General features: G+C 39.7%; 2 protein-coding genes across 2 annotated transcripts; both read left to right on the top strand.

Annotated features, from left to right (window-relative positions):
* The first annotated feature begins 229 nt into the window (after positions 1-229).
* Positions 230-10,973, top strand: cdk5rap3 (CDK5 regulatory subunit associated protein 3). Its single transcript, XM_026178065.2, has 14 exons — positions 230-413; positions 685-733; positions 887-1,018; positions 1,613-1,713; positions 1,814-1,862; positions 3,382-3,560; positions 3,810-3,946; positions 4,730-4,874; positions 5,096-5,203; positions 6,383-6,464; positions 6,575-6,663; positions 9,152-9,357; positions 10,418-10,589; positions 10,833-10,973. The coding sequence occupies exons 1-14, from the start codon at positions 408-410 to the stop codon at positions 10,896-10,898; spliced, it is 1,521 nt and encodes a 506-aa protein (XP_026033850.1). The 5' UTR covers positions 230-407; the 3' UTR covers positions 10,899-10,973.
* A 2,270-nt stretch (positions 10,974-13,243) lies between these two features.
* Positions 13,244-21,367, top strand: nfe2l1b (nfe2 like bZIP transcription factor 1b). The gene is made up of 6 exons (XM_026178062.2): positions 13,244-13,407; positions 14,380-15,206; positions 16,330-16,551; positions 19,076-19,165; positions 19,606-19,764; positions 19,917-21,367. The coding sequence occupies exons 2-6, from the start codon at positions 14,649-14,651 to the stop codon at positions 21,294-21,296; spliced, it is 2,409 nt and encodes an 802-aa protein (XP_026033847.1). The 5' UTR covers positions 13,244-13,407; positions 14,380-14,648; the 3' UTR covers positions 21,297-21,367.
* Positions 21,368-24,466: the final 3,099 nt, after the last annotated feature.

Below are 24,466 nucleotides of genomic sequence, written 5' to 3'. Positions count from 1 at the left end.
GTAAACCACATTTATGTTTATTTAACTGTGCAAGAAATATCATGAGACCTTTTTTTTTTAACAAATGACTGACCCATAACAAGAAATGGTCAACATTTTCCAGGTATTCTTCCACATTTTTCATGGGCTACTCTTAGTTTGGGAACAACTGACCTTAAGTAAAGTGACACTACCGCCCTCTAGCGACAGTCTCATTAGTTGCACCAATCAGGGGCCACGACGATTCACCAATCCAAATGCAGCTATCGACATGGCAACATCGCCTCCTCCTATTGGCTCTCTTTCTCCTAACGTGTCATAAACAGGAAAGCTCCGGATGGTGATGATAATCCTGGATATAAACCGGAATATAATCGTATAATGAAGCCCTGAATGGTCGGAAACGTTTTTAAAAAGAAAAGGAAATAATGGAGGTGAGATTAAATTTAGTTTTTTTTTCCGAGCTGGCTTTAAAAACTAGCCTGCGAGCTAACGCTAGCTAGCTGACACAGTCAAAAGTCCACTTAAGTGACAGAGAAATGAACACTTTACACTGAGTTTAAGTTAGCAAAGAAAACAGTCTGTCCTATGACATTTTTTAAGATACTTATTCACAATGTCTTCCTAACGGTTTAATGTGATATTGTCCTTTACGTTAGTTAAATAAGGTGTAAATAACAAAATCTATTGGCTGTCTCCCTTCAGCGGAACATTCAGAACCTTCCCATCGACATACAGACCAGCAAACTTTTAGGTAAGACAAAAACACGCACATTTAAAACAAGCACTTGCTTTTCTATGTGTTCCTCTGCAGCTGAGCTACAAGCAGCTAATACAGCTCTGTAGTCCTTTAGCCTGCTGGCTGAAACAGATGTTACAGACGTAAACTTGCTCTGTGTGGTTGCAGACTGGCTGGTGGATCGGAGGCACTGTAACCTGAAATGGCAAAGTGCAGTGAAGGTGATCAGGGAGAAGATCAATGCTGCCATCCAGGACATGCCGGAGAACGAGGAGATCAAGGCGCTCCTCTCCGGCTCTTGTAGGTCCCCTACAACTCAATACACCCACCCATCCTTCCACTTCTCTGAGAGATGAATCTATTATGGACCCAGCAGGCTATTTAGCACCATTTCTACTCTTCTCAGGGACTCCCCTTTCCAACCAGATATAGGTTTTGGGTTACTTTATAATCATCAATGCAGGCTTAAACCCCACTTCACAACTTTATTAATGTTTTTTTTTTTCTTGTTGTTATCATTATTCTTATTTTAAGGTGGTGTTACAACCCTGCTAATGACTGCAACAAAGTGGAGACTAACATTGGAGTTTTTTAATGGTCTTATTTTAAAATACTGTCTAATCTAAGCTAATAATGGTAGTCAGGAGAGCATCACAGGGTTTAGCAATAAGTGCTGTCCCTCCCAAGCCAACCTCAGGCATGCTTTTGCACAACTTTTGGACAACTAGCAGTTAACCTCAGGCAACTCCCAAAGACTCTTGCACTGCTACTGCAACACCAGCAGGGGTTGCAGAGGAGCATGGCTTTGGTGTTTATTGTATTTTAAGCAGCTGTTAATATGCACTGTTTTTAAATCTTCATCTATTTCTGTGCTTTGTTTACTTTCACTGACAGACATTCACTACTTTCACTGCTTGAGGATCGTGGAGATCCTGAAGGGAACTGAGGCTTCCTCCAAGAACATCTTTGGCAGATACTCATCACAGAGGATGAAGGTGAGAGGATTCATACATGTCAATGTCACATGTTAAGGGGATTTTTTTTATTTGGGTTTTCTGCTGTAAAACTTTCTCCCTTGTGGTTTTGTTTTCATAGGACTGGCAGGAGATTGTGTCTCTTTATGAAGCAGATAATGTCTATTTGGGTAAGTGTGTTAGGAAAATAAGGGAAAGACATATCAATATGTCTTCTTTATAGTATAAAAACACCTGTGAACACAGCTACGTATCTTTGGCTCCTTTGAAAATAAATCTTAAAATATCTTTAATTCATATTTACTGACAGTATGGATGAGTTTTAAGTGTTTTTTGTCTTCTTAATGTGCAAATTTCCATCTCTCAGTGCTGCTATTTTTGTCCCATTTAAACATTTAGGTCGTGAAATGCGACTGTGTACAAACATGTGTTAATGCTTTATAGTTCAGCTAAGACTTTCATGCTGTTTAATATGCTTTAAACCAGTTAGCAATGAGATAATGTATCTGGTTAACCTAATTATTGTAGCTTATGCCTAAAAGAATGTCTTAAATATAGGGACCCCTGTACTTGGGTCCAGGTGGGAAATTGGTTTAGGCCCAGTTGGATGCTGACCTTGTAACATACTGGTGGAAAAGGCAAAGAAGACGAGTCTACTTGTTTACACAAAGTGCTTATGAGACCGTTTGTTGTCACTTTATGTCATATTGTCTATTTTTATTTTTTTAGCTTGTTTATTTTGTAGGGACAATAAACAAGGCATATATTTGACCTAAAAGCTCACTTTCATCTGTAGTTTTTAGACAGATGAACCGGATCAGTAAATATAAAAGCATTCTTTAGTGCAAATAAATTTCAACCATGTTAACCAAAGTTCATTTTCACACAGTTTGCTGTCTGCAGAACTGCGACTCTTTCAACCGCGTTTTCTGATGTTCTGTGGTCACAAATTTCACAACTCTGCTGCCTTAACAGAAAAACAGTTTAATCATCCGGTGTTGGGGACTAAAATGTAAAACTTTCCATGTACAGATTGCTTATATAGCAGCACGAAGCAAGTCCAAGAGAACTTCTTTAAATTCTAGAGCTCTATGTGCACCTTCTAATGATCAAGTTTCCCAAGTAGGGCCTCGTGGATGTACAAAGTCTAACACGTGAATATCAAATACAGCTGATGTAGAGGAATATAGAAGTCACTTCACTATGGTTAGAAAACTTTAAATTAGCAGCTAAAACTGACATCTAGCAACATGAACCACCTTATATTTTGTCTTGGTGATTATTTTTAACTTTACTTTAAAAGAGTGTATTTTCACCATAGACTGTATGTAATTGGTGGCTGTAGAGGAGTCGCCCCCTGCTGGATGGAAAGAATGCAGCATTAAAGCACTTCCCATTGCTGTTTCAGATCTTGAAGCTATGCTGTATCTGTTATACAGTCTGTGGTTTTTGGTGTATTTTTCCAGCCCTTAAATTTAGTCTAAGATATGTTAAAGTTCCTGAAGTCTTGATTTAAGTCAAGATTTAACTTGCTTATACCTGTAGGCTCCCTCTTTTAAAGCAGGAAGGTTATAAGTGTTAATTTTGCTGCTGCATTTGTGTAGCTTAGGATATCGACCACAAAATCCAGCTGAAGAAACAAAATAATTGCATGTGCTGAATGATAAAAAATGTGTTTGTGTGTCCCAGTGGAGTTGGCCAGCTTGCTGAGCCGCAACGTGAGCTACGAAGGCCCGGCTCTGAGGAGGCAGCTGGCCAAAGCTCAGCAGCTGCAGCAGGAGCTGAGCAGGCGGGAGGTGGAGTGCCAGAGCTCAGCTGCAGACTTGAGGGAACGCTACTATGCTGCCTGCAAACAGTATGGCATCACAGTAAGTGCAAGAACGTGCACACCTCTAGGAGAATATTCAGACACAAACACTCAGAGTTACGCATTTTATTAACTGATTGATGCGAATGTGAACAGAAAGCAGTAACCTTAGGCGGGGGCCTCACCCTGTAAGGCCATGAATGTAAGAACAAAGATTTTAAACTCAAATCTAAACTGGTGGAAAAGCTTTAACAATCGTGTGCTATGTGAGGATTTCTGAGCCTTTGATTGACTTATTTGCTTCTTACAGGGTGAAAATGTTCCTCGAGAGCTTCAGGCTCTGGTGAAGGACTTGCCAGCGGTTCTTGACGAAGTCGGGAAGGATGCTGCGAGGCTCGAAGAGCAAATACAACTTTATGCTGCCTTTACAAACTTTGTCTGTGACTGGTGAGTAAGGGATACAGTAGAGATGCCATGTTATGGGGGGAAAAAAACATAATTTCTGTTATTTTGGGCAATATTGAAATCTTAAGTATTTAAAATTGGTTAGTTACAAACTTAACAAATGGTTAAAAACTTTTCACGGGGAATCTCCTTGAACTTTAAATGTCGTTCAAACTGAAAACAAGTTAATAATTGAGTTATAAAAGATGGGCCATTCTGTGAAGAGTGAGCCAAAAACAGATGGGATGAGAGACAATCTGAGTTAAAAAGACAAAGCCGGCTGCAGGCAACTGTTAATGATCCTTCAAGTTTCATGATCCTAACTCGTTCAAGATAGACCAGGTTGTCCAAAGGCTCACTCATGAGTTAAAGCAGCTCCTTTGCTAATCAGAGGTAAAGTGGTTGACTCTTCCAGTCCACATGTTGATGTGTGCTTGGACCAAAAAAGCATGAAAGGCCTTTATAAATGCATCTGTGACTGGGCAACTGCAGCTTTCAGTGTAAAAACTTTGTGTTTTCATAATATTGGAAGCTAAATTATTTTCAGTTGTAACTGAAATCCAGTTTATCATCCAGACTTAAAATATTATGTTTTGTTTTGTCGCAGTTTCACTCAAATGTATATTTTTGCAGATACAGCTCAAACATCGGTGTATATCCATTAGAGCAGTTCACAAAAAACTAAGAAAGTAAACTTGAAAGAAACACTTTCTGTTCTGTTTAACTACATAAACCATAGATAATGTTTGTGCTGGGTCACATGAGCTCACATGTTGTCATTTGTAGGTCTGAGCCAGTACTCCCTATGCTGACATTTGCCCAAAAAAGAGGGAATGCAACATTTTATGAGTGGAGAACGGGGAAAGTTCCCACAGTTGTTGAAAGGCCAGTTGTGGGTGAATCACCACCTGATACCATCACAGAGGACACGGTTAGTTTTACTGCATGTGTATTCTTGTTGTTGTGCTCATATAATTAAAACTAGTAAGAACCATTCATTATTCTATCTTAATGCAGTTCACTATGTAAACTGGGCCATAATTGAAATTATCAGTAAATGCCTGCATGTTTCAAAGTGATTCCAAATGTCCACTCACAGCAGGAGTCCTTTCTTACCGCTGTTTTTGCTTCGTCTTCTAAAATCTGTTTTAGATCGACTGGGGCGACTTTGGCAAAGTATCAGATTCCCTGGGTGTGAGTTCAGGCATCACAGCCGAGGATGGAATAGACTGGGGAATCAGCCTGGAGCCGAACTCCAAGGTAGGGCGTCTGAACACGTCTGCGTTGCATCCTTTTCTCTAAAACAATGATATATGATATAGTGATTTTTTTTTTAAAGGTACATCCTCATCTTAAACCAGCTGCAGTGCCTGAATTTTGCAGCAGAAATTCAGTGTGTGTGAAAACATGTTAGCAAGCTGATTAACACCAAATAGGTCACAAGTTAACATACAAATGGCCAAAAATAACTGGCTAAAACTACAAGGTAAATCGTACATATGAAGCCTGGTAAAATAATAACAACAATAATAATGAAAACTTTTTTTCATTGTGTAGGTTCCACTAAAGCAAAGTTGCTTGCTCGCTATTGTCCCCCTTATGTGCAGCAATTTGCAACATAATTTGTGCCATTACTGCTGGCATGCAACTCCAGCTCTTTGGCACAACCAATGGTGTGGAAAATTGCATCTCCACAGTCTATCAGTGCAGGGTCCTGCAAGTGAACAGAACCAGTAGAGGTGTTTGGGAGTGGGGTGGGGGGTTCAAGAAAATTAGAAAAAAATTGAAAATAAAAGACACTTTTTTTGTTTTTGTTTGAGTGACGCACTACCAGGTATATTTTTCCCTGCAGAGACACAATTAATTTCAGGAGACTGCAGTGAGTGACGTATACAATGTTGTGGTGATGTATTGTGTTGCAACATCAGTGTGTGTAGGAAGTGGCCATTGAGTCAAGCATAACCTCAGATTAATGGATAAATGGTCAAAATAGATATCTTACTGTATAGTTGCTTGGAATATACAGGCGCTATGAATGAATGGTCAAAAACATTGCACCATAAAATATTAAAAACGCTTTAATGGCATTTTTGTTAACTTTTAATAAAGTCAAATTAAATTTGGTTTGTTTTTTTGTTCTTTCATTATAATTGTTAATGCTTGATAATACATTTTGTTCTGTTTGGTGCAATCTCTCAGGTTCTGAAGGGAATATGCCAGAAAAAGTTTGAGAACTGCTGGATAAAGTAAAAGTATATGGTTACATGATTGCGGAACTACAGAATATATTGGGTGAAAATGTCTAAAAGTACTGTAGAGCTATGCCAGGCAGAAAAAGCTGTAATAAACCACAGTGTTGATTACTTTTTGGGAGAAGGTAGTCAGTTGAGTAATGGGAGGTAAAAGGCTGAACTATTCTCTCTCCGTCTCCCTCATCAGGACCCCGGGGCAGGCGGTATCGACTGGGGTGACAGCGCAGAAGCTCCCATTGAAATTGAAATTGTGGATGTGGGCACAGACTGTGAGAAACTTTTTTTTTTTCCCCCTTCTAATCCTTTTTATGTTTGCAGCTGTCACATGCTCAGCTGCTGAAATGTCCATTTGCTAAAAAAGACTCATTTTATTTTGAAGGCCCTGAGGGAGTGGCAAGGGGTGAAGATGCTCTAACTATACTGGAAAACCCTCTGTCACGCAGCCGGTTCATTGACGAGTTGATGGAGGTAAAGACTACAGTCATTCGATCTCAAATTACTTCAAGAAGACCCACATATATTTGTATATAGCCTAATGATATAAAGCTATAGGCAGAACACACAAGTGGAGCATTAAGCAGCTTAGAGGGAGAGTGTGTTGTTAAAAACTTTTTGTTTTACTCCAAACACACCAGGTTTGCTGGTGTGTTTGGAGTGAATGATAGTGAAAAGCATTTAACAGCATCAGTTTTAACTTTCAGACAAAAACGTGTAAGGTAACAGTTCCACAGACTGACACGGAGGACATTTTGTAATTTTTTATTTTATTTGTATTTGTATGGTTTTAGTCTTTTGTTGTTGTTTATATTTATTGCAGTTTTTAAAAACTAACATTTTGAAGGATAGAAGGAGTGACCTTTCAGTGACTAGCTAAGTGTTGCTCAGTTTTTTAGGTTGAACATTTGTATTTTAACTTAAGGTTGTGTGATGATTGTAAAATGTTCTGGACAAAATTATTGATGATGAAAATTTGTAAATATCATTTAGTCCCACAGGTCTCCTCACTAAGCCATTAAATCTATTTAAATTAAGGAAAAAGGTCTAATTGAACTGCTTAGTTTCAGATAGAAGTGCCGGGGAAATGCTTTTGGGGTTTTTTCTTGGCCACCCAAAAAGTTAGGAACACCCTGTTCCTGGAAGGTTAAAGCTTATGTCGTCTACAGGTTTTGTTGGAACACAACTGTGCGAGGGTCCACAAGCCAGTGTATGTGTAATGCTGGTCCCGAGCCCAGATAAATGGGAAGGGTTGTGTCAGAAAGAGCATCTGGCATAAAATCTTGGCCAAAATCAAACATGTGGATCATGAAGAATGAGATTTCCATACTGGATCAGTCAGAGCCCAGGTTAACGAAGACCACCTTCAGTGCTGAATGTTCGTCAGAGTGCTGGTGAAAGCTTTGCTACTGTTGGCGAATGCAAAGGAAGAGGAAAGGGGGAAGGCATGTTAGGAGGCAGCGAGAGAGAAGGAAAGGCAGGGAGTGTGGAGGGTGAGAGGAGGGACTGTAAATGTTGGGATGACGCAAGAAAAATCTTGATGTCTGAAACATGACTGTAGCCACCAAAGGTATTTCTGCCATTAGGCTACAAATAAAGTACGCCATAGTCTTATGACTTCACCATCACCTCCTGCATTCACTTTGATGACGACTTATCTGCAGTCTTATTTAGCCATTTGCCAGTAAGCATCTTCTCTAGTACACATAATATATTAACCAGTGAGCTATTTACATGTGTTTCATGTTGTGGAACAAAAGGTAAAATGTCCAAGGTTTGCGTTAACAGCCAAACTCAAGAGTTGACTCAGTTTTTAGCAGTCAATCCATGTAGTTGTGTGCACCATACTTATTATTTAATCCAAATCAAAACATTTTATTCCCAAGGCCATCAGAGCAGCACACATCTATCTGTACTTTTAATTAAGTGGGTACAGGGGGTGTCTGAAGCCTGCCTCATTTGATTTTTGTCTGGAGGCAGAGCACACTGCAAACAGGTTGCAGTAATTCACATGTTTTAGGTACTACTGAACATGAATAATAGTGCAGTAAAGTGTAATGTAGTATTCAAAGTATAACTTCAGATTTGAAGAATCTCCTTGTGTGTCTCTTCTCTGTAGCAGTGGCTAAGTAAGAATAAAGACACAGCTGCAGCTGAAAATTGCTGGTGTATGTAATTCAAATGCCTTTAAGAAGGTTATTTCAGATTGTAGAAACATACATATGTTGGCAGGTAAGCAATCCAGTCAGGACGAAGTCAACCAAGAAGAAAGAAAACAAGAAAGCTGAATAAAGTAGCTGCAGTGTGTTATCAAGGTGAAGGCTTTGAGACCACTAACAAGCAGCCTGACGTTCTTGTGAGCACAGCGGCTACATGTCATTATAAAGTTTTAGATAAGCTCAAAAGAGATGGCAACAAAGCTGCAAGAATGAAGTTAAAATGGTGAAAAAAGAACGCCAAGATTGAGGTCAAACAGTTTCTAGTTGTAGCACTGAATCAAGACGAATGCATAGCAACAGTGAAATGCAGAGGCGGCCACTTTATACTCCAGATGAAGTGAAAAGGATTGGAATTGGGTCATGGTTTCGGTGTTTGGTACTAGTCAGGAGTGTCTCTGCTGCATGGTTAAACAGCTGCTGGTGCGATAAGGAAGACCTCTGCACAGAGAGAACTGCAGAAATTCAGGAAAGAGGCAATAAAGGCAGATGGTGTGATTTCATAATCTTTTACGTGGATTAAATAGAAAAATCTGGTCCTGATAAATGTTTAGCTGATATGGTCTTATGCATTCAGACATAACAGAAGATTAGGATCTCAGTTTAACAATATTTCACCTGAAGGAATGCTCCCACTGTTGAGGTGCAATTGCATTTTTTACTGTGATATTTATATATAAGTGTTTGAATGCCAGATTTGGTTTTCTGTCACTAACGCATGACTCTGGCTTCATTTGTTGGTGCAGCTGGAGGTGTTCCTGACTCAGCGTCTGAGTGAGATGAGAGAAGAGGGCGATGTGGTAGCTATGAGCCAGTTCCAGCAGGCCCCCTCGGTCATCCAAGGCCAAACCTGCGAACACATCCAGGCGATGCTGTCTGAGGTGCAGGACCTTCTGGGGAGGCTCACCTCTCTCCGGATGCAGCACCTGTTCATGATTCACGCCTCTCCACGGTATGATGGTCGCCAGAATATCAGCATGATCACCACTGAGCTCTATTTCAGGAAACAATGTGAATACATGACCTTGTTGTAAAATAACACACATAAGATGAAGAACTATCATTTCAAACTTCTCTTTTAGCACTTTATTGTGACTTTTGTATATAATAGCTTAACAAGTTTATAGCTTAGAGCAAGGGTGGGGAACTCCAGGCCTTGAGGGCCGGTGTCCTGCAGGTTTTAGATCTCACCCTGCGTCACCACACCTGAATCAAATGATTAGTTCATTACCAGGCCTCTGGAGAACTTCAAGACATGTTGAGGAGGTCGTTTAACCATTTAAATCACCCGTGTTGGATCAAGGACACATCTAAACCCTGCAGGACGCCGGCCGTTGAGACCTGGAGTTCCCCATCCCTGTGCTTATTTCAGAAAGTGAAAGTTAGAATTTGTGCCACAAAATCTGGAGTTTCTGTACTCTTAAGGATCCCCTTTCTCCAATCAGACCCAGAAAAAACCTTTGCAGATAAACAATTGCAAGCCTGATATTACCTTGACATTCATGTCTGTGGTTAGTGTGATTAGCTCTGTGATTCATTTCTACCATAACTGGCTGTGATTTAAGAGACAGTTAACTTTTATTATTCTGTCTCTCTTCTGTAGAAGGGAAATTAAAGTATAGAATGCTTAATTAATTGCCTTGTAGCAGGTCCTTTTTTATGTAAAGTACACTGACAATACATTTTATTCTGTATAAATAATATAAGCTACTTTGAGCTGCTCACTTATTCACAGCGGGTAGCTCTGCATATTTGATTTGGCAGATTTTTACACCAGATGCCCTTCCTGACACAAACCCCTCTGTGACTCCTTGTGGGCTCAAACTGGGGCTCTTTTGCTTGTTAGGCAAATAAGTTAACCGCTACAATACAGAGCCACTTATTCAGTATAAATGACATAAATCATTTCTATCATGAGCATCAGTCTTTAAATAAAGTGGAAAAACCCCTTTGTATGCATCAGAAATGTTGCACCTTTTGTTCATTATTTTTAATGTGATGTGCGTGTTCAGGTATGTTGAGCGCGTGTCAGAGATGCTGAGACAGAAAATGAAGCAGGCTGACATTCTGGTGCTGAAAGGAGCCACAATGGCAGAGAAGAGGCAGGAAGCCCTGCAGGAGCAGTCCAGGCTGGAGCCTCGTGTTGACCTGCTGGCAGGATGCACCCGGGAACTCCAGAAGCTGGTACAGCATTATTTTTTGTATTTGTTTCTGTTGGCACGGTGGATAATTTACTAACTATGTCAAATGAGGAGGCTGCAGGAAGCAGAAAATACTGAAAACTGTCATTGTGAGATCTCTGTTTAAATATGAGCAGACACATAAAGGTATTCATATTCTATGTGACATGGAAACGGTACAAATTCTAAGTGTTACGCCGACAATGTTCTCAGAAGTAACTGATGATTGTTATGTTTGTTTTCACAGATCGAGGCAGACATTTCAAAGCGATACCACAACAGGCCTGTGAACCTGATGGGGGTTAATATTTAGTGAACTTCAGACAGTCACTGAAAATATTTTGTCATGATCTACAACAGAAATTAAAAAAGTGATATTTAATGTAAACTTTTGTTGGGTTTTTTTTTTTTGTTCTTTGCGTTTTTGTATAACTGCTGTAGAGATAAAGAAACAAACAATGTTGAAAATACTAAAACGTGATAAAAATAACTTGTGTATTGTTAGGATTGGTTTAAAACCAGGGAATAAAACTGGATTTTAAGCAGGTTTCAAGTTTTGATGCCCCTGTATTAAAACAAAATATATTACTGTCCAAGAGTCCGGAGCCACCACTCATTTCTTTATATTTCGCTTCCAAGAAACCTGATTTTCTTGAAATTTTTCTAAAGTGGACCTCTGAAGTTTTTCTTTGGACATTGACTGCTTTTTCACTCATTTTCAGTCCAGTCCTTGTACCTAACCATTTTCAGAGGAATGCTTGAAAAATGCCAAAGACAACACTGATTTGCAGTTATAAACTGGTATATTTGCACCAACAAGGTGATTCTAAAAAAGCTATTGGCCAAAAAACAAACACACTGCGTAGCGTGCAGTGTGACCTTAAGAAATTTGAGGAAACTGGACAAGTTTGGGGCAAAAGGAGCGACAGACTTGAAAACATTTTTGAAAAACAGCAGATGAACAGTATCTGAAGGTCATGTCATTAAGAAATAGGAATAAATCCATCAAAGACCTGAGAGATGCATCTGGACCTTCAGCTGAGCCATGTACTATTCACTGAAGCCGCGTCGGAAATGATGAAAACTTTTCATGACCACTGGCTGAAGAACAAGATCTTCTTTGTCGCTGATGTTTGCCAGAATTTTCTGGTTTATTTTGTTTTTCCGTATGTGTGTTTTGTTTCTTTAGACTATGCATCCATAATATGAATGTCATACTTTGACTTCTATATGTTATTATGACTGCAAAGGAACCTTACAAACCTCTTTAAATATATTTATAATATAAATACATTTTCATTTTATTATCATTGAAAAGCATTGTCATTGCTTTCAAGACTCACTATAATTAAAAAACTAAATATTTGAAATTTAAAAGACTGGGTGAAGGTGATTAAATCACCCCCAACTCATCATTCTTGATTTACAAATTCTTGTAAATCAAGAATTTACAATATTTAAGTTGTAAATTTACAAGAAAACACTAAGAAAAAGGTCAAATTTATGTCAAAACTTAGCTAAATAAAAATGAATATTTTTACCTAAAAAAAAAAGTCCTCATAAATATATGAGGGGAAAAACGGAAAATGAAAATTAGTCAATGACATTAGTCATAACAAATATGACTAAAATATGACTAATTCAGCTCAACATTACCACTTTGTTTAGCTGAAAAGTGCAGTAACCAACTGTAACAAAGTGATTCCCTCAATATTTCCAACAATATTACAGCAGAATAAAGGGCCGCTGTGTTTTATGAAAAGGACACTTTGGCTGTAAAGTTATTACTTAATATGCATGCAATGTGCTTTCCCGTTCTGCACTTTTTAGACTGTCCCAATGCAAAAAAGGGTCGGAAAAATACAAAGCATATGAATGATGACACAGTGTTACCACTAGTTCTTGTTTAACAGGCTAAAAAGGTTTCAGTAACAGCATTGCACATATGCTGTGAGGCACAACCTGCTATGGACAATTACAAAATAAAAATAAAAATGGTTTAAAAGTTCCAAGAGAGGTCAATAAAATCAAAACAAAAACGTGGATTTATAACTTAACACTGATTTTTTTTCTGGGTTCTGGAGAGCTATTTTGTATTTAAAATTATATTTTGAAACCACTTTTCAACAACTAGGTTTACATTTAGTCTCAGGACAGATGTTTTTTAAAATATTTTGTGCATATTGTTTTCAAATTCATGGCTGGGCCAGAAAATGGCCTGCAATTGTAGAATGCACTGAATTTCTCCCCAGCTTGAACCTTGATAAGTAAAGCTGCCGATAATTGACTCAAAAAACGAAAAAGAAAGGAAATCCAAGATTTCCTAAATGTTCCAATTATATTTTAAGTAAACTAACTTCCCCCTTTTCACGTAATTTTGCGTGTTTTTCCCGTAATATTTACTTTTAATTCTTGTAAATCAAAACATTACAAAATATTTTTTATTTCGAAATTTTACATGCATGTCCTCACCCTTGACCTTTTTTCATTATCATCATTATTATTATTATTATTATCTTTATTTTGCCGTCGTATACTTGTGGAAGATTACCAGCGGGGGAATTTTCAGTCGGCTGATGAAAGCTTGCTTGCCACTAGAATGTTCTACGCATGCTCTGTGTGAAAGCGTGTTTTGGTGTCAAGCGGCGCTGCTAGGCTAGCCGGGCTAGCTAGCAATTTTGCAAGTCATGGTGGGCCATTCAATGAGGAAAGGCTGGAGAGTGCTGTATCTGGCATCACTGTGGAACTTTTAATGAAAAAGGACTTGTTACTATTCTAAGCTGACTTTGAGGCATGAAGGCACACTTGCAAAATCTTCATGCGTAAGTATTGCAATCAAAAGGTTTTAAATTAAATAAGTAATACTGTGCGGCGAAACCGCATTGACTTACGGCGCAAGCTAACGTTAGCAGACACGTAAATTAATAAAAGTGATGTTTACGGGAGGGCAATGAACATAGTGGTGTATCTTGTTTACGTTACTTTTAAAACTAACTGAATTGTTTAGGTAGTTAGAAGAAAACTAGCTCATAAGGCTAGCACAGTGTACGTTTTGAGCTCCAATAGTAGTTGGGCATTTTCTGTCAACCCCGCCCTTGCCCTATTCTTATTGGTCGGGAGTAACTGGAGTCATGTGTCGTCGCTGCGCCCAAAGCATGTGGATGGCTGTACTTTCTGTCAATCACCTTTTCACCACTTGTTGCTAGGGAGATTGTTGATGCTAGCTACAGCGGAAGTAGGCAGTCCTAAAATTAAAATATAAACAGAGAAAGCTGTCATTTATTTAAGGGTAAGTGGATAAAACGCATCACAGCTACTTTGTCTTGTGTAATAAGGTAATGCGTAGTACCGATAGCCGGATTTTAAGAGACAGGGCAGCTAACAGCTAACGTCGTAAGGACGAAAGGAGGGAGGGACCGTGCCATCCACCTAACATTGGTGCGTATGCTAGCAGCCCAGCGAGCTTTCTGGACTCCCTCATTCACCTTCAGCAGCACCCACACGAAGTAGTTGTCCTGTCAAGGGTGGGGTGATGCCTGGAGCTCTCTCTTCACCATCTCTGGGCTGCTGAATGTCCAGCAATGAGGAGGCATTGCGCGTTGCGAACCGACATCACTTATTTAGTCTTTAGAGGATGGAGTGGTTGCAATGGGCTAGCAAGTCCTGTTTTCATTAACATGTGCCTAAAGCAAATGTAGGTAGGTAAGGCTTGGCGTGCTTCAGGGCTGAATGTATTGTAATGTTTAATTTTATTGCAAAAGAGCATTAACACATTTATTTCTCACTTTTGCCAGGAATGGGATGATGACACTCTTTTGAAGAGCAGAGCTTTGACTTTAAACTGGACTCTCTAAAAAAGTGAAAACCTCATCTTGGATCCTATACAGCTTTTTGACATAGATAATCCTGTTGACAACCCTCCCCTTTTGCTATATTTAACTGGTTTTTATGTTCATGTATCTATCTCAGTCTTTTAGTGGTAGTGGAGAACTATTGATCCAAGAAAGTTGGCCCCCTTTTTGTTTTTGTTTTTTACTTTCACCTTTTGTTCCTTTGTAAAGAAATGCTTTACCTGAAAAAGTACTTCACAGAGGGCCTGATTCAGTTCACCATCCTTCTGAGTCTCATTGGGGTGCGGGTGGACGTTGACACCTACCTAAACAATCAGCTGCCCCCACTGAGAGAGATCATCCTGGGGCCTAGCTCAGCCTACACCCAGACACAGTTTCACAACCTGCGCAACACGCTGGACGGCTATGGCATCCATCCAAAAAGTGTGGACCTCGATCGTTTCTTCACCACTAGACGACTGCTAAACCAGGTGCGCCAGCTGGATCGCCTCTTCGTGCCCAGTACAGAGCTCAACACCTGGCTAGTGCATCGTGACTCTGATACTGTGGTGTCCGCCAGCAGCCAGTCCAGCCCCACCATCACCCTGGACAATGGGGCCGGCCTAGAGGACGTTAACAACCCTGACGCTACCCCGGCCATGAGGGGAGGAAGTGGAGCGCCTGAATCCACATACAGTCTGAACACAGCGGACAGCAGCCTGGGAGCTGTGGCCCCCGAGGGCAACCAGGAGCACGGCAACAGGGATGGCAATGATGATCTCACAAAAGAGGTATGTTTCCACCAGGAGAGCATCAATCAAAATGTAGATGCTCTCCGTTTAGCAGAATTTATGGATTTGAGTTATGTTAAAAGAGAATTTTTTTCAACAAATGAGTAAATTTGTTTGTTACAGAAGCCAAAAATTAAACGCAGCATAAAGCAAAATAATTTAAATAATTACAGTAACTATGATACATATAGGCCATATAAAATCATATATATATATATATATATATACACATATATATATATATATATATATATATATATATATATATATATATATATATATATATATATATGTGTGTGTGTGTGTGAATGTGTGTTTATGTTGTGAATGGCAGATTTAAGAGTAGTCTAGCCTAGCAAAGTAAAAAAAAAATATAAAAAAAGAAAGAAGAGAGGAAAAAATGCTTTTTTTGTTACCTGAAAACATTGTATATATGTATTTATTAATAAATCCAGTATTTAGTATCCGTTTCCACTAAAAATAAATACAAAAAAGTTCATTCAACATAGCTTTACGGTGAGTAATAAAAACAGCCTCCACCCTAGGTCTTTTATCAGTGTGTGATATTTTTAGTCGAACCAGTTGAGTCACATTTAATACAGCTGTGGTTCTGGCCATATTTAACATTCTCCAACTTTGAAATGCATGGCGAGCAGCCCCCCCCCCCCAAGTTTACTTCCTTACCTTAAAATGGAACGAAAGACATGATAACTATACAATCTTTTTGTTTGTTTCTTTTACGTTTAGTGTTTATGTGTTGTTATTTCTCACATTAACTATTATGTGAAGTATTCTCAACACACAATGGCCATATTGACACTGTGGAGATCGAGTTCACAGTCATTATTGGATTGCAATAAAGCAAGACTTCTTTCTGATCACATGATAACTACCGTGCCCAAGTGTTTATGTCACGGTTACATCATCTGATTTGTGTTATATCCACTCTCAGATGAAAACAGCCCATATAAAAGGTTTAATAAAAAGTGACGATTTATCAAATATTAGGTCATATTTTTAGTTGTGCACATGCCAAATATGTTGATAGTCAGTATGTGGCTATTAAAGTACCTTTCCTCTCTATACAGGGCCATTTTTCAATGGTTGCTCTGTGTTTTTTCAGGACATTGACTTGATTGACATCCTATGGCGACAGGACATTGATCTTGGCGCAGGAAGAGAAGTTTTTAACTACAGCAACCGTCAGAAGGAAAACGAGGAGGAGAAGCCCAGCCCACAGGAGAACAAAGACAGGAATGAGGAACAAGAAAGCTGGAGAAATGGTGTGAACTTACAAGGGGCTCCACCAGTGGATGGAGAGACTGGAGAGAGCATTCCTGAGCAGGTTTGTTAACACCAAGCCTTTCATTATATGCTATTGTTTTTAGTCGGACGCCTGCCTTTTAAGACATAAAAAGGAAACTTAAAAATAGGAGCTGTACACTGGTGATAAAAAGGAAATTTTCTCTGCTCAGTATTAATTTTATAAATGTAGAGACTTTCCACTTAGTTTCTTTGCTGCATTTGACCAAGATGTTGCAAGTTTAAAAATTTGTGCTCAAAATCAAAATTGCTCCGCATGTATGTAATAGCATCATCTCGTTGTTGAGTCACACAAGCCGGTAATATAAAGCACATCAAGCCGTTGCAGTTAGATTAAGGTAGAAGTTCATTTCACAGAGACACACATGACTGTATTGCATTTATTTTAAGGCTTCCCATCCAAGAGAATTTTCCAGCGAACCAGAGGCAGTTCAGAATCACAAGATCATGTTACCCACCATAAAAGTACAACTGCATAGAGACGCATAGTGTCAAGCACAGGGTTTATACAAACCCATAACGAAATCAAAAGCAAAAGAAATTTGTGTTAAATATTGATTAGATACATTAGCTGGGGATTGACTTGACAAATACACAGAGTATTAACTAACTGCATTAATAGTCCAAGAAACAAATGAGAGATTACAGGAATTTGTCTGTTTAGGCCTTAAAATTTCAGCAGCTAGACTTAAAAGAAGGGGTTGGGGTTTGTTTGTTTTTAAACCAATTATGCCCAGATCGAGACGTATTTAGAAAAGTAAGTGCATTTCTGACTGTCTGTTTTTCCACATTACAAAGAAATGCTGCTGCAGTAAATCAAAGGAAACTGGCTGCATGGTAAAATTACAGAAAAAGTATTGACAGCTCGTTTCCTGGACTTTGTCCTGTAAAATAAAACAGAAGTTTTCTGTTAATTCACAGAAATCCCCCCCCTCTCCCCAACACACACACACACACACACACACACACACACACACACACACACACACACACTTTTTCTGATATATAATGAAAGTAATAGTAAAACAAACCCAAAAAAACCCCACCTGTTGGGTTTATTTTTTGTTTTGTTTTTCTTTATCCGGTACTTTTTTGGCCTAGTATTGTATGCTATGGGTGATTTCTTTGTTAGTAAGAAGGTTGTAAAAATGACGATTACTCAGATCTCTGCCTCAGGTTAACAGTTCAGACTTTCATGAGGTTATCTTTCCTTAAAGAGAAAAATACAGTGAAAAGTCACAAATTTCTGCCTTAAAAAAAAAAAAAATAATAATAATAATAATTTAAACCCCCACATTGGGAGACATTTTTGGCCCTTGGGCCACATGTTGGACACCCCTGAGCTGGACTGTCGGAATGACTGATGCTTACAGCCTTAAACTGTTTGAGCTAATATGGGCAGGGTGTGAAAGCCCAAAGGAGAGCCCTCAAAAAAGGAGGGTCTCAAGTCTGCTTCCAAGCAGAATCTGCTGGAGTTTGCTTGTGATGTGAAACAATCACAAGCACTGTTAAGAAAGCAATGTCTTGATTTCTATTGGCAAAGTTAGTGACTAAGAAGCCATGATCGGGTTTGAGTTGGTTGATTGGCTGCGTAAAAAAAATAAAACCGCTCACAAACTGACAAAATCATTTGCATAGTTTTTGGGCTATAAATCCAAAGTGTGATATCATTTAAAGACGGTAAAGGATGACCTCAATAATGTGCCCGGAAACCCCTCAGGTGAGTCAGTTGTTAACCTCAAGCACTGATTTACTGTTTAAACGTGCATGTAGCCTAATGTTAGCCACAATGGACCACTCTTAGATTAGGAGCTGTCCTGGCTGGGTGCACATGTTTTTGTAAAATGTATATTTTTGCTTTTAAACTTCGCTGTTGTATTTCTTTGTAATGTAAGTGTTGATTAGATTTTCTTCTCCTACCTGGAAGTAAAAAATTTATTAATTAATTAAGTAAAAAAAACATTTTTTGATTCCCCCCCAAAAAGCATATGTGTAAGTGAATTAAAAAGATGTAACAAAGAGTTAACAAATGACCTAAAACAGTGGTTCTCACACCTTTTTTTTCTGGCTTTTCAGAAGCCCCAGTAAAAACCCTTGTAAAAATAGCTGGTTAAAAATATTTGTATCTGATTTTTTTTTTTTTTTTTTTTAATCGTCCTGGTGATTTTCCTCTGACGGGATGGCTGCAGCCACTTTAGTGAGCACCAGAGTTCTGAATATGCAGTAAAAAGCCGACCTTCAATTAACTAAGTTCTACTCCATATTTTTTTCCCTGGTTGTGTGCCCCACAGTTTAAGAATTGCTGACCTAAAATGGCAACTACTTGTCAACTAGGAATGTCTTTGGTGAGGGAAGCCCTGGTTTATACCCTGGATAATTATTCAAATTTAGGCAGCAATCCCCAATACCAATTCATATATATGAACTTCTTCATGTGTGTACAAAAAAAGCCATTTTGTCTGGACAAATAAAATATAAGAGCTTCTCTTGTGAAAACACTTTAAGATTATTACCTTTCTTTTTTTTTTTTTCTTCGGTGTTACCAGCTTCCAGCTCTCGGCACACAGACCTCACTGTCTCTACAAGAATGCTTGAGGCTATTGGAGGCCACATTCCCTTTTGGAGAAGAAACTGAGGTAACAAAGAAAAATCTGCTGTTGAAATTGTCATGGCCACATATTTTATTTTTTTGGTGGCATCGCTCCTTCCCCTCCCCCCCACATACATGTGCGGAAAGCCTAAGGCAGTGAGAGCAGCAGCAGAAACCACTAACTAGGGAACAGAACAGACCAGCCATCAGGAAAAGCAAATATGATATTGACAAGTGTGAGGAGTTGGGGTGGAGGAAGCAGTAATTCAAGGCAGGCTAGAGCAGCCTAAGCAGGATGCCTTGGATTTGACTGATGAGATACGATGCACTCCCCTTTTCTCAAAACTTGAGCAGTTCTTACTTTAGTGCAGCTGAAAGATAAATCAGACCTACAGTCTCATATTTTAAATTGGATAAATTGGCACAATAAGCTACATATAATGTAAAATCAAGTTATTTTTTAATTTATGTGATATTTTTAATCAGTTTCCAGCCCCGGTTGTCAGCCCAGAAATTGCCGTTTCCAATGAAGAAGTTCCTTCTACATCTCAGGGCCTCCCTCTGGTGCCACAGCTGCCCTCAGCAGAACCACAGTTAGACCTGGAGCAGCAGTGGCAAGACATCATGGCCATCATGGAGCTACAAGTAAGATGTTTTTGTTTTGTCCTCATGATTGCTTGTGAAGTATATTTTGTAACACCAGACACCTTCAGGTCTACATTAAATTCAAAATACTGAAATTATTTTAACATTGTTTTAAAATAATGCATTTTTCTCTTTAAACTCGTTTTTTAAAGGCAATGGAAGTGAACAACACTTCTCTCCACACCAATTCAAGCAGCGTAAGTGCCATAAGTGGGACAACTGAGTCAAGCACTGCGGGAAACTTTGAATTGTCTACTCGCTCGACACCAATAAACCAGGATGTCAGCCTTCATCAGGCTTCCCTCCCCAGCTGCAGCCAAGACTTCCCTCAGATTTTTAACCCTCAGCTGGACTCGGCAAGCATTGCCCCAAGAACCGCCACACTTAGACCCTCCTCCAGCAACTCCACTAACATCAACTCCACATTCGGAGCCACCAACCTAACTGGGATCTTTCTCCCGCCACACGTGAACAGTTCCAGTAACAACGTTACTTCCACCCCTGTCCTCCCCGATCCTTTCAGCACCCTGCTGGAGGAGTCGATGCTTGACGAAATCAGCCTGTTGGACCTCGCCATGGAGGAGGGCTTCAGTCAGGCCCAGGCGTCCCAGTTGGAGGATGAGCTTGACTCAGATTCTGGTCTTTCCCTGGACTCCAGCCACAGCCCGGCCTCCCCAAGCAGCTCAGAAACCTCCTGCTCATCTGCAGCTTCCTCCTCTTCAACGTCTGCCACTTTCTCGGAGGAAGGAGCTGTGGGCTACAGCACTGACTCTGAGGTGGCCACTGTAGAGACAGAGGAAGGAGCTGTTGGAGGTTACCAGCCTGAATATAGCAAGCTCTGCCGTATGAGCTATCAGGACCCCTCCCAGTTCCACACTCTCCCTCAACTTGACAGCATCAGCCATAATCATACCTACAACCTGCCGCTTTCCTCTGCCTTCTCTGAGCACCCAGAGCTCCCCATTTCGGTCGGGAAGAAGACTGTCCGTGACAAACAGAACTCAAAGCCTCAGCCTCCTCAGGACCTGCTCGACAAGCACTCAAGCCGCGACGAGCGCAGAGCCCGGGCCATGAAAATCCCCTTCTCCAACGAAAAGATCATCAACTTGCCTGTGGAAGAGTTCAACGAGCTGCTAGCCAAGCACCACCTGAGCGAAGCCCAGCTGGCCCTTATCCGTGACATCCGCAGGCGCGGGAAGAACAAGATGGCAGCCCAGAACTGCCGCAAACGCAAGCTGGACACCATCATAAAGCTGGAGCAGGGCGTCCAAGATCTGAGGCGCGACAAGGCCCGCCTGCTGAAGGAGAAGATGGAATTCATTCGCTCCATCCGGCAAATGAAGCAGAAGATGCAAAGCTTGTACCAAGAGGTGTTCACTCAGTTGCGGGACGAGGAGGGCCGGCCCTATCCTCCCAGCGAGTACTCGCTGCAGTACAGCGCCGACGGCAGCGTGCTCATCATGCCCCGCAGCGTGACGACCGCCGAGCAGAACCGAAAGCCAGAGAAAAAACAGAAGGACAAAAAGAAGTGAGGGAGCACAAACTGCTGTTTATTCTATAACTTTGCTAAGTCAGTAAGAAAGATTTCTGCAGACACGAGAGAGATGTCCTTATTTCCTTTAAGAAGATTGTGGTGAGTAGAAAAATGGCATTGTTGACTACTCTTCCTGCATTAGTTTCTCCCGTTTCATTCTGTTCCTACAATTTTTGTTCCTGGAAACAACTTTGACGCAGAAGTAGCTCTTCGTTCGAGTACTGAGATTTAATTATTTAGACGAGGAGAAGAGGGATATAAAAGGACATAAAACGAGCTATTAGGAAGAAGGAAAAAAAATTAGCTGCTCTTGATCCTTTTGCACCAAACCACTGAGGATGGAGGAGTTTCGCAGGGTGAAAGAAGGGACTGGGGGAGTACAAGAACACTGTCGAGGATGTTTGGAATACCTATGCACCGAAGGTTTTAAAGGACTATCAGATCACATCCCACCCTGGAGACTTTTGGTGATTTTCATAGTCACTGAGGCTTTTAAGTTGCAAAGAAATGCATCGATGGTTGTGAGTTTAGATACCAAAGGCCAAAAGGAAGTCCATTATTTTAGGATGCCAATTAACACCTATACTAACCAAAGGTTGTATTTGGTGCACATCACATGATCTGTATACATCTTAAATGCTCCAACACTGCACTCTAATTCTGTAGGTTCCAGTTTTCGAGTCAGGTGGCATCTAAGTTTAGAAGGCCATAAATAGATCGGGTTTGATGTGTGGAAGGTGGATGTTGAGATGAGAGGAGTGGGAGGCTGAGAGCATTCTTGCGCTGGTCACTGCTGAAAGAGGCCTGGAGGTGAAGTCTTTGAAGGGGAGCAGATTTAGGGAGGAGGCACGCTGCATTGCAAAATGTATCGACTTCCTTATAAATTATACATAGCACTGTAATTTGTCTTTAAAAGGCTTGGCTGTATGCATTTTGCCGTGTCTGTCGCTATTCCTTCGCTGCAGGATTAAATACGGGAGCTGCGTTTAGGAAGGCTCTTATTAACTGTTCATAATCTGTAGTATAAGCAAGGTTATAGGTCTAGCCACATCAGCTTTACATAGACGCCTACACCCTTTTTGTTGAATTCTAAATTCTGAGCCTGTAGTTAAAGGAAGAATTCAAGATAACGGTGATGGGCCAGGAGCTCCAGAGAGTAGTGCATTATTAAAACCAACTCCAGGCAGTCTTGAGTCAAAGTCATTCAGTTTTCTTGGATGCCCCATTTTTAGCATTAACAGAAGGCAGGCTCAGTTGACGCTGGGGTGTAGCAACTTCCCTTTCAAGTAACATACGCGCCAAATGTTAAATACAACAGTGTATTAGGGCCGGTTAAGGGCGAAAACAATTTAAAAAGCTTGGCGAAGCTGAGGTGAAGGCCTGAGACAAAAGAATAGAGATTTTTGTTGCTGTTGTTGTTGTTGTTTCTTTGTTTTCTCAGAATTGTTTTGCTTTAACCTCAAATTGAGGAGAAAAAACCTGTTTATTATTTCAAAACCAGAAACAAGAAACAAACTGGCAAATTTATGGGAAGAAGACCTGAAAAATTTAAGAGAAAAAGAATTAGGAGAATATTTACAGTCGAAAGAGATATTTTAGGAAAACAAAACAGGCAAATTCATGAGGAAAAAAATGGAAATTTACATTAAAACTGCAGAAAATTATCAAGAAAATGAAATGAAAATTCACAGTTTAAAAAAAAAAGTAAAAAGTCTGTTGTAAAGAAAATTTATGAGAAAAAACAGGCAATTCACAAGAAAAAATGCAAATTTCATAGAAAACTAGTTGCAAATGAATGAGAAAAGAATATGTAAATTAACAAAGCAAAAAGGAAATTGTGGAAAAAGAAAAAGAAAAGATCAATTCAAAAACATAAAGCTGTAACAAGAAAACAGGTTGTTTTTTTTGGTTAGATAAGGTTGCTTGACTAAAAAAATGACCAAAAACAAAAAAACTACTTTGCGAGTTTCTATTCAGTTTCTACTCATATTTGCCAATTTTTTTTCTTGGAAATGTTTTAGAGTTCTCTATAATTGCAGTTTAAATCGAGTTGCCTGATTCTCCTCGCCCTGTAGATTTTGTTTTACTTTGAACGACCCTGGTACGGCGTTGCGACTGTACGAAAAACCACTTGAGGATTTTTTTTTTTAAACTGCTGTAAAGCCAAAGTGTTGGCTTCAATCAAGTTTTTGTGTTTATAACAGAGCGAGCCACGCGACTGATAACGCAAAAGCAACTCGAATGTGTGAAATGACGACACGTGTCGTGGCCACTTTGATCTGAATGCCTTTATTTAACGTTTCCGTCACTTTTATGGGTTTTGAGAACCGAAGAGAGGAGGGATTTTAAAAAAATGTTCTCAAAGTAGAAGTGCTATTACTTGTCTATTTGAATGAAGTTTGTCAGTACATGTGTTATATCACCTTCTTAAAAAAATAAATAAAATAGGTCCGTTGTGTCAGCTGAGATAGGAGATAGGCTAGATCTTTTTCCAAGAGGCTGAACAGAACTCGCAACATTAAGATGATGTCCAAAAAAAACAGTTTTGAACGGAGAAGTGTCCTCATTAAATGTGATATTCAGGCATGAACCTCTGGTTAACATTCACTTCAGTGTAACACCAACTACTTAGTACTGCTACTACTTAGTGCACTTTTTTTGTCTGTCTTGTTCTGTAAATATTTTCATGTTTGTGTTTGTTATGATTTTATGTAGTCTGTTTAAAAACGTCTCCATTAACGGTCACACCCTCTGCTTTGAGTTTGGATGTAGTTCCCTCCGTTTTGAGGTATTTGCTGGCAATCAAGAATTGTTTTTATTGATTAATAAAGTGTTTTTATTTTCACCTGTGACTCTTGTGTTCTAGTTGTCCATGTTTCAGGCTTCCAGTCGGCGAAGGCACTAGATACCTTGACCATGAACAACCTGAAAAAGGTTTATTTTCAGCTTCCTTTTTTTCTATTATTTTTGGTTTCTTTTAGAGTAACTTTGCTTGATCCACAGCTCAAAATAACCCCTATTTATCTAATACTGACCAGCCCCTCAGGTCATCTCCTCCCTTTAAGCCACCTTTCTGCTGCTTGCAAACAAGGTTTGGATGTGGCGTGTTAAAACATCAATAATTCAGGGAACTCCCGCAGCTCTTCTGGAGGGAGATACCGAGGTGTT

The sequence above is a fragment of the Astatotilapia calliptera genome, chromosome 8 (genome assembly GCF_964374335.1).
Source record: "Astatotilapia calliptera chromosome 8, fAstCal68.1, whole genome shotgun sequence".
Lineage (NCBI taxonomy): Eukaryota > Metazoa > Chordata > Actinopteri > Cichliformes > Cichlidae > Astatotilapia > Astatotilapia calliptera.
Note: the sequence above shows the minus strand (reverse complement) of the source record. Positions and strands in the feature narration are given on the sequence as shown.

Bases quoted from the DNA above. Each gene is read 5' to 3' on its own strand.
- cdk5rap3 (XM_026178065.2), top strand. The intron at 734-886 runs GTAAGACAAAAA...GTGTGGTTGCAG, and splicing joins ACAGACCAGCAAACTTTTAG to ACTGGCTGGTGGATCGGAGG. The intron at 5,204-6,382 runs GTAGGGCGTCTG...CTCCCTCATCAG, and splicing joins GCCTGGAGCCGAACTCCAAG to GACCCCGGGGCAGGCGGTAT.
- nfe2l1b (XM_026178062.2), top strand. From the start codon at position 14,649: ATGCTTTACCTGAAAAAGTACTTCACAGAGGGCCTGATTCAGTTCACC. The intron at 16,552-19,075 runs GTTTGTTAACAC...CGGTGTTACCAG, and splicing joins GAGAGAGCATTCCTGAGCAG to CTTCCAGCTCTCGGCACACA. The intron at 19,765-19,916 runs GTAAGATGTTTT...CGTTTTTTAAAG, and splicing joins TGGCCATCATGGAGCTACAA to GCAATGGAAGTGAACAACAC.